The following is a 16,681-nucleotide window of genomic DNA, read 5'->3' on the forward strand; positions in this document are numbered from 1 at the left end:
CCATGCAGTTACATGAAAAATGAGCTGTTGAATACAGTTGGCTATTGTAGAAACTTTTGCTTCTTACATTTTGTTAGAACAGATCCATTATAGTTCCATGGCATCCAATGTCACTATTTAAAAATGCTGCCATCTTTAAAAATTCAGTATGTGGACAGATGTGCTGAAGGTCTCTGCTCGGCCTTTGGGCCCTGGCAGAGACCCGCAGCATATCTGTGCATGCAGGGGGGGTTTCCTGCACGAGAGCAGACACTTTGAGATCCAGGGCCTCATACATGTGTTATCTTTTTGGCGCATGCCTGGGGAACCTGCACACGTGTGCAGATGTTCCACAGGTCTCCAGCAGGACCTGAAGCCCAGTGGAACATTTAAGAATGCTCATAATCTGGCGCTGTCATGAATGCCTAGGAAGTGCAATGTCATTCTCACCTAGGTAAGAAGGAAGGACGTGTCGAGCTTTAGCACAAAAATTGGCATAAATGCAAAAAAATACTTTTTTTGTTTATTTAAATGTAGAAGAGGGGAGGGGGAGGAGCCAGGTGCAAATAAGCATCTTTATTGGGTGAAGGTCTACTTTTAAAAGTAAAAAAAGCACATATTTTCTGTTACCTACCAGTGCCAATGAAAAAACAGGATTTGTGCATTTTTCCCACAAAAAGCTCTAGACCAATAATAGCATAAATAATTATAACAAATAAGACCAAGAGAGCAATGTGCAGCAGAGGAACCATGGCTTTTATTATGGAGTTCAGGACAACTTGTAAACCTAGAGAAATAAATAGAAGAGAGAAAGGCCATCAATTAAAGATGCTGGATTATACCTTGACTATAAAAATACATAATATAATATAATTACTAAGACATATATAATGCAGCATGGATATGATATGGTAACAGTTTTATGGTCACTAGCTGAATAAAAAACTTTGATGCCCCTTAAAAAAAAAAAAAATTAAAAGTCAGCAGCTACAAATACTGCAGCTGCTGACTTTTAATATTCGGACACTTACCTGTCCCAGGGTCCAGCGATGCGGGGGAACGAAGCCCCCCCTCGTTCCCCACTCCGCTCGCAGTGCCGGCATTCTTACTGTGGGAACCCGGCTGTGGCTTCACAGCCGGCACTCACTACGCATGCGCGAGCAGCGCCAGGCGCTGTGATACGGCGCACAGTCATCTGGGACACGTGACAGGTCCCAGATGACTGTGCGGCATGAGGGGAAGTGTCACCAGCCCAGGCATTGAAGAAGGCAGACTACGAGGGACCCCCTAGCAACAGGCATTTAGAGATGAGTAAAAAAAAAAAAATTTCCAATTATTTTTATTTTTATTTATTTTTTATGAATTGTGAGTTAGTTTTTTTTTTTTTTTTTTGGTGGCAACACCACTTTAAACATAAAACCAGAAAATAGAAGCAAAGGAGGTGAGACAACATTAATGAGACACTGAAAAAAAGCAAGAAATAAAAAATGTGTGCAGTGAAATGTATCTTTATATGCAACCACTCTAAATGCCTGAAAGTGATTCTGAAGGTACAAGTTTTTTTTTTTTTTTAACATTAATGCATTGCATGCATTAAAGGATAAGTCAACTTTTTTTAGAAGGTAAAAAAAAAGTGCATTTATTTATTTCTTTATTTGGAGCCTGTAAAGCAAATATGACTGATAATAATAAAAAGTAATAAAAACATTTCCCAAGTTTTTTCTTTTCTTTATTTCTAAATACAATTAGAATATTGAGCAATGCGACTGAAAGGTATGTGGGCACCATTAGTGATTCAACTGCTGATAGGCAGGTCTGGTATTTTAAGGTCTATAGGTTCACAAAAGGGTTGATTTACTAAAGGCAAATAGACTTCAGTTGCCCTCTGCAAGAGCAGTTGCTCCAGAGCTTAGTAAATGATGCAGAAGATCTGCTGACTTCCATCAACCAATCATGTGCAAGAAAAAATGCTGTTTTTTTTTTTTTCCTTGCACGTGATTGGGTATTCTTTGTAAAGTGAAGCTTTACCTCATTTACTAAGCTGTGGAGCAACTGCCCTTGCAGAGTACAACTGCACTTTGCAAATTGCACAGTCTATTTGCCTTTAGCAAATCAACCTCCTGCCAGATGTGGGTAAAACCCCAAAAACATAATATTATTATTATATAACATACCATAGTCAGTCCTAAATTAAAAAGCAGCAATACCCACATTTGTATAAATTAAATTTATCATTGAAAGCCATTAGATTATTCTACATTTATTTTGGTTTCAATAATGTGCATTAATATGGATAAATAATCCAGGCCAGTATCTACCCTTTTCATCCTAGCACTTTCATTCTACCATTTAAAATTTATTAATACTAATTTTTCAGGTAAATTCATCTCAAAGAAGGTTTATACAGATTTACAGCTAGACAGTCAGCAATTGATAACTTGCAAGCCCTGTGATGTCCTGCCAAGCATAGCTAACGTGTCATACTAAGACCTGTTCTTCGTCAGCAGCTACAAAGACTGCAGTTGCTTATACATGCTGTACAGACTTACTGGGTACTCCAGACACTAATCGGAGGGGACGTAATACACGAAAAGCTCTCAGAGCTTTCACATCAAAACCTCCGGATTTCCCAGTTGCGTGGCCTGCTCCGTCGGTTTCTTTGGTTCCAAAGTTGAGTTGTTCCAAAGCTACACTAAACAATCTAGAGCAGACAAAAGAAATGGTAAGTAGAGGCAGTATTTAAGTAGAAGATGAAAACAACCGAGACAAGTTAAAGAGGACCCTATCCTAAAGAGGACACACCTAACCTTCATTTCCAATTTATATACAGAAAGGAGGCCTGAAATACTTACCTGCCCTGGACGAATGGAATAAGGACCCTAAAGCCCCGTACAGGCGATCAGAAAACCCGCCAGTAAAAGTCCGATGAGAGCTCTTGGTCGGAAATTCCGACCGTGTGTATGCTCCAGCATCCAGAGTTTCCACCAGCAAAAGATTGAGAGCAGGTTCTCTATTTTTCCAACAGAAAAAGTTCCGAACGGAAATTCCAATCGCGCAAAATTCCTACGCATGCTCGGAAACAATTCGACGCATGCTCGGAAGCATTGAACTTCATTTTCTTGGCTAGTCGTAGTGTTGTACGTCCCCGCGTTCTTGACAGTCGAAAGTTCTGAGAAATTTTGTGTGACCGTGTGTATGCAAGCCAAGCTTGAGCGGAATTCTGTCGGAAAAAACATCCAAGATTTTTCCGACGAAAACTCAGATCGTGTGTACGCGGCATAAGGCAGATGATCCCAAGATCAGCATTGCAATATGATTTTTCTCTTCAGCAGAGAACCCAAGTGTTGAGGCATTTAGTCATGTGGTTGGACTTCGTGGTTTGTCAGTGGAGTGCTGACATAGGTAAGAATTTCAGAGGCTCCCTAAAGGGGTTGTAAACCTCTGAAATGAAAAAATGAACAGAGCACATCCCTCTAGAGTCTAGTGTGTACTTGCCTCAATTCAAATCATCTAGTGTAATCTCTTTCTCCTCTTTCTACCCCCAAGCTATCTGCATTAGTCCCTTTTAACAGGTTACTGCGACACCAGAGAATCTTGGCAGACCCAGACCCCCCCCCCCCCCCCCACCAACACACAGAATTTGATTGGCAGCCTCAGCTGTGTATGTTTCAGTATAAGACTGTGCAGAGGTGGGTGTGTCTTTCCCCTCCACTCAGGTCTCAGATTACACCTCCCTGTTCTATGCAGTGTGTGATGTCAGATCCCCGTCCCCTGCGTGCTGGAGATGAGACAAAGATCTGTGTATTTTAAAAGGCAGTAGAGAAGAGAGGGCTGCAGATAAACAGGTACAACTTATGCAGGAGGATTTTTCTTTTAATCTCTGTGTATCACCAGAGGCTTGTCATTTCAGTAGTTATACACGGGTTTACAACCATTTTAAGTATACTTATTTTTAGGGCAGTAAGATAAGTGGAAGGATGAGGCCATTAGATCCTTTTCAATAATAATGTAAGCATCAAAACAATTAAGAGAGCTTTAAAAAACCTATTTGTTATTAAATGAGGAATTAATCTTACATTAGGATATACTCCTTCTTAAAGTAGTTGTAGAGCCCTGCTGTCCTGTCATGTGACCTCCCTCTGCATTCCTCACCACGTAAGTGAGTACAGTGGGGGGCTGAGATTTGATGAATGCAAGCTAGCAGAGTGAGGTCATGTGTCTGCACAACTGCAGTCATTAGTATTAATTTATTGCCAGTATAGGTATTTTCTTAGTACTCAAGGATTAGCCAGTAGCAAGAAAATAGAATTACACAGGAGAGGAGAGGGGAAGAGAGGAGAGAGGCAAGGAGGAGATCAGCTCTCACAGAGACTACGGAAGAGACAGGGAGAGAGGGAGAAGGAGTGGTGGAGATGCAGAGAAGCTAAGGAGGTAGCTGGATAATGGAGACACGTAAACTGACCATGCTATCAGAGATCAGCAGCCATGATAAACGTAGTCAGTTTACAGAGGGGACGACAGGTACAGGCAAGATCAACCAGGTATTGTAGAACATAGAAAGGGACAATTGACATGGCAAAAGCACTGTGCTATATCTCGTGTCTTAAAGGGACAGGAGCATAATTCGTTTTTTTTTTAGGGTTACAACCACTTTAAGTGTAGCTCTTCTACTGGTTATTCTTTGTATTTGAAATATCTCTCTTTGTATTTTTATACCTTTTCTCAATAGACAAGGTACTTGTTACAATCTAAACCCAAGTGGGGTAACGGATATATATATTTTTTTTTTTCTGATATGCCTTTCTCTGTAAACTTGTTGGTTAATGACATTGGATTACTTTATGTCATTTGTATTTTTGGTTTTGTTTACAAAATGTAATAAAAAAATACTGTTTAAAAAAGTAATGATGCAAGCATCATATGGTAAGGTAATATAGTTTATTATTATATTTATTATTACATTTTATATAACAGATGTAGGGGTTCTTTTGTTAACAAGAGTTATCAAGCAGTGCAATTGGTAATAACAGGTCTCTAATTCATGATTTCTATTTTATAATCTTGAATTGTGTTGTGTTACATTGACTGTATATAGCAAACACTCCAATTACGATGACATCTGAACAAACCTGAATGACGCTACATTTAAACTGACTGTATAATGCAAACCCTGCATGAACTCTGAGGACTGTATGCACTGAGTGAATTTTCTCTTAAATCTCTAGTATGTTAAGTCATCGGTCACACCAAACGCAGCTTTGAATTTTTGCAACTTCACTTGAAGCCGCGCAATTTCTAAGCCGCATGTCAGCGCGACTTCAGGTGCCACTTGGGAGACATCTGTCTATGCAAGTCACACCTGAACTTGCAAAAAGTAGTGTAATGCCGCATACACACGACCGGATTTTTTGAGGGACTAGGTCCGACGGTCTTTTCAACGGACTTTCGGCGGAGTTCCGACTGACTTTCCGAATGAACTGACTTGGCCACACACAATCACACCAAAGTCCGACAGATCCGAACGTGATGACGTACGACTGCACTAGAATAAGGAAGTTCATAGCCAGTAGCCAATAGCTGCCCCAGCGTCGGTTTTTGTCCTTCGGACTAGCATACACACGAACGGATTTCTCGGTCCGGAGGAGTTCCGGTGGAAAAATTGAAAACATGTTCTGTTTCTAAAGTCCGCCGGATTTTTGCCCAGCAAAGGTCCGATGGAGCCCACACAAGATCGAATTGCTGTCAAAAAGTCTGGTCGTGTGTACGCGGCATTAGAACTACTTTCAAAATCGGTGTGACTCCTGTGTTACCTGAAAACAAAGCCTTCCAGCGATGCAATATCATCGCTGGAGGCCGCTTCCATCTAGGCTTCAGAGCGTGCGTGGGAGCCGCCGTTCACGGCACAGGGCTCTGAAGGAACGGCAAGGACGGCCATTCCTTCAGAGCACATGACCCAGTGATGTCACTGGCTGCATGTACAGTAAATATCTCTTTAACGGTGAACAATTAGGAGATATTTACACTACCTATATGTAAGCTTGAATATAGGCTTACCTATAGGTAAAGTTTAGTGATGGAAGTTTACTTCCAGTTTAACCACTTCCTGACCGCCGCACGATCATATACGTCAACAGAATGGCAGCGGTGGACAAATGGGTGTACTTGTATGTCCCCTTTAATTTGCAGGGCTAGTGGGCACGAGCGCCCGCCACGTATAGCGTGACTCGATGTCCGCCGGTGTCCCGCGATCGTGTCACGGAGCGGCAGAACAGGGACAAACAAGGCATTTCCCTGTTCTGCCTAGTGACATGACAGGGATCTACTGCTCTCTGTCGCTCCCTGTCATCGGGAGCAGTGATTACTGTCATGTCAGTGGTAGCCCATCCCCCCCACAGTTAGAATCAATCCCTAGGATACACTTAGCCCCTTTATTGCCCCCTAGTGTTTAACCCCCTTCCCTGCCAGTGTCATTTATACAGTAATCAGTGCATTTTTATAGTACTGATTGCTGTATAAATGACAATGGTCCCAAAATAGTGTCAAAAGTGTCCGATGTGTCCACCATAATGTCATAGTCACGATAAAAATTGCAGATCGCCGCCATTACTAATAAAAAATAAATAAATAAAAATGTCATAAATCTATCCCCTATTTTGTAGACGCTATAACTTTTGACCAAACCAATCAATATACGCGTATTGTGATATTTTTTTACCAAAAATATGTAGAATACATATCGGCCTAAACTGAGGAAAAAATTAGTTTTTTTATATATTTTTGGGGGATATTTATTATAGCAAAAAGTAAAACATATTGCCCTTTTTTCAAAATTGTCGCTCTTTTTTTGTTTATAGCACAACAAATAAAAAATCACAGAGATGATCAAATACCACCAAAAGAAAGCTCTATTTGTGGAAAAAAAAAAACGTAAATTTTGGTGTAACGTCACACGGCCGAGCAAATGTTAGTCAAAGCGACGCAGTGCCGAAACGCAAAAAGTGCTTTGGTTAGGAAGGGGGTAAATCTTTCCGGGGCTGAAGCAGTTAAAGTGGTTGTATAGTCATATTTTTAACTTTTACCTGTAATAAGGCTTACCTGTAGGTAAAAAGAATATTCCCCTCGCAATGAGCTGCTGACTTCAGCGGTGCATGCGCTCCGGGGATTTCTTGGCTGAAAGTCCAGCGGATGCCAGACCCTGCCAGGAAGAAAACTGTGATGACATCACGGCTCTGGCCACTCACAGCGCCAGAGCCGCGATACCCAGAAGACACGCCTAGGGAACATGTCTGCTCCCTCGGCGTGGACCAAGTGAGATGCCGGCGCCTCGTTCTAAGGTAAGTATTTCATAATGAGCTGGTATGCGGTGCATACTAGCTCATTATGCCTTTTCCCTTACAGCTGTAGAAAAAAAAAAAAGTCAGCGGGTTTACTCCCGCTTTAATATAAAGTACATTTTTGTTTGGTTCTGAATTATCCTTTAAATGTTGATTTGAAAACAATCATGGTCACGAAATATGTACAAAACAGTATCCCTAGTAAAGATAATAAAGCGAAATTAAGAATACTTACCCTACAATTACTATAACAAAATCCAGCAAGTTCCACCCATTCCTTACATATGCACTGGGATGCATGACTAGTCCATATGCTATAATTTTCAAAAATGTTTCAATTGTAAAAATGATGAGAAAGGCATACTCTACTTTTTCCTGAAAAAGAGAAAGAAAAGAAAATGTTGTTTAAAGGAGAACTATGCATATTTTCAGCAATGTATCTGTTAGCATAACTTTTTATTTTACAGCAAACATGTTGATAATAATGGCTGCCTCCAGTCTCACCGATCAGCAGCTGCAGCATCCAAACATTCCTGTCCAAATTTTGGCCTAACCTGCTGACTAAAGGACACTTAGGCTCCATACACACTGGACGTTAAAATAATGTGTAAAAACACCAGTAGCTTTGCAGTGAGTCTTTCAATATTTTTTAACGTTTTTGCAATATCGTTTTTAGCGTTTTTCCACGTGAGCGTATTTTAGCGTTTTATTTGTTTTACTTTTTTTTTATATTTTTTTCAATGGATCGAAAACGTAAAAAAATGCTGGCGAGTCACGATTTTTGAGTGTTTGGCATTTTTTGTGGTCAGAAAAACAACTTCTGATTGCGATTTTATGGAGTTCAGAAAACAGCCCGCAAAGTTCACTGCTGATAAACATCCAAAAACATGGACACATAGGATAACATAGAGGGGAGTTTATTTAAAAAAAATAAACGCCCAAGCTCCCAAAAATGGCTGTTTATGAGCTTCAGTGTGTATGGAGCATAAATGTTTTAGGGATTGTGGAAAGCAGCAGGGTCACATATTCCCACTCACCTAGAAGTATCAGTTTTTTGCTGAGCTGCAGAGGCTGATAGGGGCATCGGGGAAGAGCAGAACTTATTGTGGTGCATGCTATCAAGAGAAACTGTTGCATTGTCTAATTCAAAATCCAATTAGAGAAAACATTGGGGTTTATTTACTAACGGCAAATCCACTGTGCACTACAACTACACTGTAGATCTGTGGGGAGGACATTCAAGGGGGAAAAAATTATTTTTTTTGCTTGCACATGATTGGAAGATAAAAATCAGCAGAGCTTCCCTTCATTTGAGATCTTCCCGTCTGATCTACATTGACTGCACTTCCAAGTGTATTTGTAGTGCATAGTGGATTTGCCTTTAGTTAATAACCCCCATTATATTATTACAGGTACTTATATAGTGCCATCAATTTACCCCTCGCTTTACATATGCATTCTACATTCACATCAGTCCCTGCCCCTATGGAGCTTACAGTTTAGGGTCCCCAACTAACAGCCATACATATACGTACATGGGCCAATTTTTTAGACAGGATCCAATTAACCTATCAGCATGTCTTTGGAGTGTGGGAGGAAATTAACGCAGGCCCTGGGAGAACATACAAACTCCAGGCAGGGAGTGCTGTGGTTGGGATTCAAACTGATGACCCCTGTGCTGCTAGGTGGAAGTGCTTACCACTTAGCCACTGTGCTGCCCCTACATTTTATAGTATTGTGTTTATTTTTTTTTACAGTTTTCCATTATGATTTAATGCAATATGGATTTTAAAAGGTTCCACTCAGTTGCTCAGTGACATTCTTAAACTGGTCATACACTGTACGTTTTTCGACCGGCTTCTGATAAACCAGTCAAATTTCGCTTAGTGGGTGGCCCTGTCAGCCCCCTCTTGCTGACATCCTTCATTTGATAAATAAAAGGACCCGGGTGCAAAATTTTTGGCTGAAGATTAGCTGCCTCCAATTAGATGAGGCTGCTATTGGGTACTCTGACAGCCAGCGGGGCCAGCTGTCAAAACACTACAGCCGCAGCGGGAGGTTCGTCCTTCTGTGCTGTATGGTGTGGACGGAGGAATCCATTCAATTTTCTCATTCAGCCTGAAACATCTATATACAGGGGGTAAAATACGTATTTTTCTAGATAAATATATTTATAAAGGTGCTATTGATATGACATTTTCCCATATCGGTAACAACCCATGCAATCTATACATACCAAGAAACCAAAACAAATAAGTTCAGAAATATAGTTACGTGTAATAAAATGGAATAACACAGGGAAAAAGTATTGAACAAATGAACAAAAGGGAGGTGTGAAAAGGCATGGAGAGCCAAGACACCAGCTGCAATCTATCAGTATTTAGAAAGAAATCCTGCCCCTTGTCAGTGCAAATTAATATCAGTTGGCTCAGTCTCAACTGATGGCCTATAAAAAGGTGTCTCATGATGGCTAAACGCAAAGAGCGCTCTCAAGACCTCTGCAACCTTATTGTTGCAAAACATACTGATGGCATTGTTTAAGAAAGGATTTCTAAACTTCTGAATATTCCAGTGAGTACTGTTGGGGCCATAATCCAAAAGTGGAAAGAACATAATAAACCAGCCAGGACCAGGTGCTCATCACAAGATTTCTGACAGAGGAGTTAAAATAATTATCAGAAGAGTTGTCTAAGAGCCAAGGACCACTTGTAGAGAGCTTCAGAAAAACCTGGAATTAGCAGGTACAATTGTTTCAAAGAAAACAATAATTAATGCATCCAACCTCCGTGGCTTGTATGCACGCTCCCCACGCAAGACTTCATTGCTGAAGAAAAAGCATGTTGAAGCTCGTTTAAAATTTGCTGTACAACATTCAGACAAGCCTGTGAAAACCTGGGAGAATATAGTCTGGTCAGAGGAGACCAAAATTGAACTCTTTGGATGCCATAATACAAACCATGTTTGGAGGTCAAATGGCACTGCCCACCACCCCAAAAACACCCTCATACCAACAGTTAAGAGTTTGGGGTTGGGAACATCATAGTGTGGGGCTGTTTTTCAGCATATGGTACTGGAAAACTTCATATCCTTGAAGGAAGGATGAATGGAAAAATGTACCAAGACATTACTGATAAAAATCTGCTGCCATCTACCAGGATGATAAAGCTGAAACGACAGTGGACATTTCAGCAGACAATGATCCCAAACACAAAGCCAAGGAAACTCTCAGTTGGTTTCAAAGAAAGAAAATAAAGCTGCTAGAATTGGCCCAGCCAATCAACTGACTTTGAATCAAACATAAAATCTATGGAAAGAACTAAAGATCAAAGTTCATAGAAGAGACCCACGGAACCATCAAGATTTGAAGACTATGTGGAAGAATGGGCCAAAATCACACCTGAGCAATGCATGCGACCAGCTTCTCTATACAGGAGGCATCTTGAAGCTGTCATTACCAACAAAGAATTTTGTACAAAGTATTAAATAAATTTCAGTTAGCGTGTTCAATACTTTTTCCCAGTGTCATTCTATTTTACTACACATAACCTAATTTCTGAACTTATTTTTTTGTTTTTTTTTGGATGTATGGATTGTATGGGTTGTTACATGTGGTGAAAATGTCACACCAATAGCACCTTTAAAAATATATTTACTAAAAATGGTGATGTGTTCAATACTTATTTTATCCGCTGTATATGTGAATGGCCAGCTTTAAACTCAGGGTTAGAAAAGCAGTAATGTTGTCCATACAAATCAATTAAGAGGAGTAATGACACACACACGTATAAGGCATACATATATACTGTAATACAACCGATTCTGTTTGAAAAGTAAACTATATATACAATTTTCTGAAATGGTCTTCATTCCCGCTCAGTAAACAATTGGCTGTCCACTTCATTTTACCTATCCAAACAAAATAAGGAAACATCTGATCGGTTGTCATGAACATCATAGGTGTAAGTAACTGCGTAGTGGAACTACACTTCATTTGAGCACCACAAACCAAACACGCTATTTAATTCATTTTTAATATTTAAGACCCCTTTCACACCAGGGCGTTTTGCAGGCGCTATAGCGTTAGAAATAGCGCCTGCAAAATGCCCTAAAGAAGCTGCACCATTGTGTGTAGTGTGAAAGCCCAGAGGGCTTTCACACTACAGCGGTGCGCTGGCAGGATGTCAGAAAAAAGTCCTGCCAGCAGCTTCTTTGGAGCGGTGAAGGAGCGGTGTGTATACCGCTCCTCCACCGCTGCTGCCCATTGAAATCAATGGGGCAGCGCTGTAATGCCGCCGGCAAAACGCCGCTATTGCGGCGTATTGCCGGCGGTTTTAACCCTTTCGCGGCCGCTAGCGGGGGCTAAAAACGCCCCGCTAGCGGCCGAAATGCGCCGTTTTACCACCAACGCAAGGTGCGGTGTGGTGTGAAAGGGGTCTAAAAGGAAACTCACCCATCCATCCATGTCTCTATGCTTAATTTTGCTGAGAAATCACTTTGAAGAACACCCCCTAACATTTCTGTCCCTTGCCATCTTGAGTCAGGGCAGATGATTCATGCAGCATTTACTTCCTGGAATCCATCTGCCCTTAGGTCAGTCATGCAAGCAGGAGAGGATGTGCTTAGTTGAGAAAGCCTCTCCTCCCCTACTAAAGATCCCTGGGATATAGACCATAACTTGCCTAGGCATGGAAACCAGGAAGTAACTGAAGATATGCAAAAAAAAGTTTAAAACAAGCAAATATGACATACTTTCCTATCCATTGACTAATGCTAAGAGCATAAGGATTAAAATGGTTAATGTTGATTGAGAGAGTGGAGCTCTGCTTTAATGTAGAAGTGAAAACTTCACTTTTGAGACATTGTTGTATGTAACCCCAAGTTAGAAACATAGAAAAACTGCTCTTATTGATATTTTAATTCAGTTGGGAACTGATCTGTATAAATGCTGTCTGAAGCTGGCCATACACAGAGTGAATTTGAGCCATAGGTGGCCCTGTTGGCACCCTTCCATCCAACATCCTTCGATCTGAAAAATGGAAGAAGCCAGGCAGAAAATTGTCAGATGAACAAAGGCTGCATCCAATCAGATGCAGCCACTCTTTGGGTATTCTGAAAGTCGTGGGTGGCAGAGTAGATTCCTCCAGTCACGCTATTTAGCATGGATAGGGGAAATCAATAGGGAAATCTTCCAGTGTATGGGCAGCTTAAAGGCTATATATATGTAAGATAAGCAATTAGCGCCCATGCTGAATGCTGCTTGACAAAACCCAATCAAAGGACAAGTCTAGTGTATTCTGTATAGTTTTCAGACTGTAGGCACTTCCATTTCAAATATGCCTGTATATACACTTAATGAAGTTGGATGAGAAATGGTTTAACCATAAGGCAATCATGTCCAAAGTCCGGCCAGCAGGCCAATTGTGGCCCGCATTTCGGTTTTGAACATATATATCTTTTGTGGCCCCCAACGATCTCCCAGCGCTGCGGCCACAAAAGATATATATTCTGGCTGCCTTGGAGGGGACAGGGAGGGGATGGAACGAGTGCCGTACACACAGGAGAATTTCCCGTTTACACGGCAGCCTCTGTAATAGGAAGTCCCATCTCCTGCGCTGCCATTGGACGACTGTTCTGTCCATCCCATCATAGGAGGTGGGACTTTGTATTAAAGAGGTTGCCAAGAAAACCAGAGTTTTTCCTGTATGTAATCTTTTGGCGCTTGTCCCACCCCTCCCTGTCCCCTCCAAGGCTGCAGATAGATGGGTATCAATCAGGCTGCACTGATGGCAATGGTGAGTCTGCATTCCTGGCAATGGTGGGTGCTGCATTCCTGGCAATTGTGGGTTCTGCATTTCTGGCAATCGTGGGTGCTGCATCGATGGCAATGGTGAGGTTGCATTTATGACAATGGGCGGTGCTGCATTGATGGCAATGGTGGGTGCTGCAATCCTGGCAATGGTGGATGCTGCATTCCTGGCAATGGTGGGTGCTGCATTCCTGGCAATGGTGGGTGCTGCATTCCTGGCAATGGTGGGTGCTGCATTCCTGGCAATGGTGGGTGCTGCATTCCTGGCAATGGTGGGTGTTGCATTCATGGTAATGGGGGTGCTGCATTCATGGAAATGGTGGGGCTGTATTCATGGCAATGGGGGTGTTGCATTAATGGCACTTGTGAGGCTGCAGATGGGCACTGACCCTTATTTTGCTTCACAGTACTTTATTTAAAATTAAGTAAGTTTAAATAAGTTTTTTTCCTGAAACTTCCCTCCTTAAGTTAAGGTGCATGTTATACGCCAATAAATACGGTATATCCAAATAACACGCCCAAGCTCATCTCTTTACTCACACACAGCCACAAAGGCAAGATAATTCTTATTGGGCAGTGTATTAATGCTTGAATGAACACACTTAGACCGAATTTTAATGGTTCAAAGAATGTCAGGCAAAATGGTTGGCCCTCACACACATTCACTTCATCAAATCTGGCCCTCTTTGAAAAAAGTTTGGACACACCTGGTGTAAGGGATTACTGTTAGAGCTGTAAGTATGGGAAATGCCCTTCCACAATCATGGATACCGTAATTGGTGTGGTGGTGGTCAGGGACAATGTGACTGGTGTGGCAGTAATCAGGGACACTGTAATTGATGTGGTGGTGATCAGGAACAATATGAGTGGTGTGGTGGTGATCAGGGATACTGGGACTTCTGCGGTGGTGATCTGGGACAATATGACTGGTTTGGCAGTAATCAGGGACAATATGACTGATGTGACAGTGATCATAGACATTGTGAATGGTAATTAGCAACACTGCAAGTGGTTGGCAGTAATTAGGGCCAATATGAGTGGTGTTCTGGTGATCAGGGACACTGGGACTAAAAGACAACAAAGGATAGCCTTTAAGGGCCCCCTTTCTATTTTCTCAAAGATAGGGGATCTGGGAGTCCCTGGTCATAATAACATGAAACATCTAGGAATATAAATACTAGTTATGGACAGGATGTCAAAAGGGTCTGTATGTATAAAAATCTTTGCTAACATTTTCATTATTTGCTCTTAATGGTTCACACTAGTGACCCTCAATGACATACTTCTATTAATGCTATTAATTCTATTCTCGCCAACTTCCCTAAGAATTGTAATCTACCGGCTCCTTGGACCATTATCGAATTTCCATGATGAGTTTTCTGCCTGGCTACCCTACTTTCTTTCTTCAGAAATTCCCAAAATCCTTCTCGGTTTCAACATCCCTGCTAATACAAACACTCCTGCTACTTCTAAACTTCTTAGTCTAACCTCTTCATTTGACCTGAAGCAATGGGTACAGGCGTCTACTCTGATGGCAACACCCTTGACCTTGTATTCTCCGACCTATGCACTCCATGCAACTTCTCAAACAATCCTTTTCCTCTCTCCGAACACCACCTTATTCGCTTCTCTCTCCCCCCATTCTTCCATAAACCTTTCCCTCCAATCGCCTAACCATCACCTGTAGAAACTTTCACAGCTTCAACTCTTCTCTCCTCTATTCTGCTACTGGCCACCTTTATGACAAAATCTCTCCCCTGTCCTGCCCCCACCAAGCCACTTCCATCTACAATAAATCCCTGTCCTACACCCCCAACAAGCTCACTCCCCTTACTACATGCAGAATCAGGCCTTGACCACTACAACTCTGACAAACAGATGACACTAAAATTCTCAAAAAACGTAGTCGTGCTCTTGAGCATCTGTAGTACAAGACTAAGTCTCTCAAAGACTTCAACCAATACAAATCTTCCCTCCAAAAATACTATTCTTTCCTCCACACTGCCCAGGAGACCTATTTTACACCTCTTATTAACACCTTCTCATCCAGTCCCTGTAAACTCTTATCTTCCTTCAACTCTCTACTTCGTCCTCCACTGCTTCCACCCACTGACTCACTCACTGCCCAGGAGATTGATAATCCCTTCAAAAACAAGATTGATACAATTCACGATGAAATCTCCACTCTACAGGTATCTACCGCAGTTAAGACCCAATATCAACAGGTACAATTGATACTCCCCTTATTCAAATCTGCTACTACAGACGAAGTTGCTAAACTCTTTTCTATCGCCTACCTAACCACCTTTCCCCTGGACCCTATTCCCTCTCAAATGCTACGGTCGCCCTCTGACTCTATCCTAGACTCTCTAACCCACATCTTCAATCTCTCCCTCACCTCTGACATTTTCCTCAATGCTCTAAAACATGCACTGGTCACCCCCATACTTAAAAAGCTGTCCTTGGACCCTACCAATCTGAACAACCTACGCCCTATCTCCTTGCTCCCCTTTTCCTCTAAACTCCTTGAATGCCTGGTTTACAACCAACTGAGTGACCACCTCATTAAAAATAACCTTCTTGATCCCCTTCAATCTGGATTTTGCCCTCAACACGCCACAGAAACTGCTCTTTTAAAACTCACAAATGACTTACTAACTTCAAAAACCAATGGATGCTATTCTGTACTCGTACTTCTGGACCTTTCAGCTGCCTTTGACACGGGTGACCACCCCCTCTTCCTCAAAAAACTTTACTCCCTCAGTCTCCGTGACTGTGCTCTTCAGTGGCTCTCATCCTACCTATCCCAACGCACCTCCAGTGTCACTTACAATTCTACTTCCTCCACTCCTCTTCCCTTCTCCGTCTGGGTCTCCCAAGGTTCTGTTCTTAGACCTCTTTTATTTTCAATCTACACCTCTTCCCTGGGTCAGCTGATAGCCTCTCACAGCTTTCAATATCATTTCTACACTGACAACACACAAATCTATCTCTCCACCCCTCAACTCACTACATCAGTCTCCTCACGCTTCACTAACTTACTAACAGACATATCTGTATGGATGTCACACCACTTCCTCAAACTCAACTTGTCCAAAATCAAGCTTATATTTCCTCCCCCACGTGCCTCTTCCCCTGGCTTATTTGTCAAGAGCAATGGCACAACCATCCACCCATCCCCACATGTCAGCATGCTAGGTGTTATCCTAGAATCTGAACTCTCCTTTTGGCCCCACATCCAATCACTTTCAAAAGCTTTGCACCTCAACCCCCACAACATCTCTAAACGACATCCCTTTCTAACTAATGAAACCACAAAGCTCCTGATTCACTCCCTGGTTATCTCTCACCTTGACTACTGCAACTCCCTCCTCATTGGCTTATCTTTAAATAGACTATCCCTCCTTCAGTCCATCATGAATGCTGCTGCCAATCTCATCTACCTTACAAACTGCTCAGTTTCTGCTACTCCTCTCTGCCAATCCCCCCATTGGCTGCCACTTGCCAAACAAATTAAATTCAAAATACTAACAATAAGTTACAAAGCCATCCACAACTCTGC

At 41.9% G+C, this 16,681-nt stretch overlaps 1 protein-coding gene across 15 annotated transcripts in view; it reads right to left on the reverse strand.

Annotated features, from left to right (window-relative positions):
* The window catches only part of CACNA1D (calcium voltage-gated channel subunit alpha1 D), a 540,723-nt gene that overhangs the window by 283,645 nt on the left and 240,397 nt on the right, over positions 1-16,681 (reverse strand). For all 15 annotated transcript variants that reach the window (XM_077452074.1, XM_077452065.1, XM_077452061.1 and 12 more), the window contains exons 4-6: positions 7,549-7,688; positions 2,529-2,680; positions 614-766 (exon numbers count right to left, since the gene is read on the reverse strand). In XM_077452074.1, coding sequence (XP_077308200.1) covers positions 614-766; positions 2,529-2,680; positions 7,549-7,688 — 445 coding nt within the window. The remainder of the gene's footprint in view (positions 1-613; positions 767-2,528; positions 2,681-7,548; positions 7,689-16,681) is intronic.

This window comes from Lithobates pipiens, unplaced genomic scaffold (assembly GCF_037356315.1).
Source record: "Lithobates pipiens isolate NorthernLeopardFrog02 unplaced genomic scaffold, aLitPip1_a1.2 Scaffold_23, whole genome shotgun sequence".
NCBI classification, from domain to species: domain Eukaryota; kingdom Metazoa; phylum Chordata; class Amphibia; order Anura; family Ranidae; genus Lithobates; species Lithobates pipiens.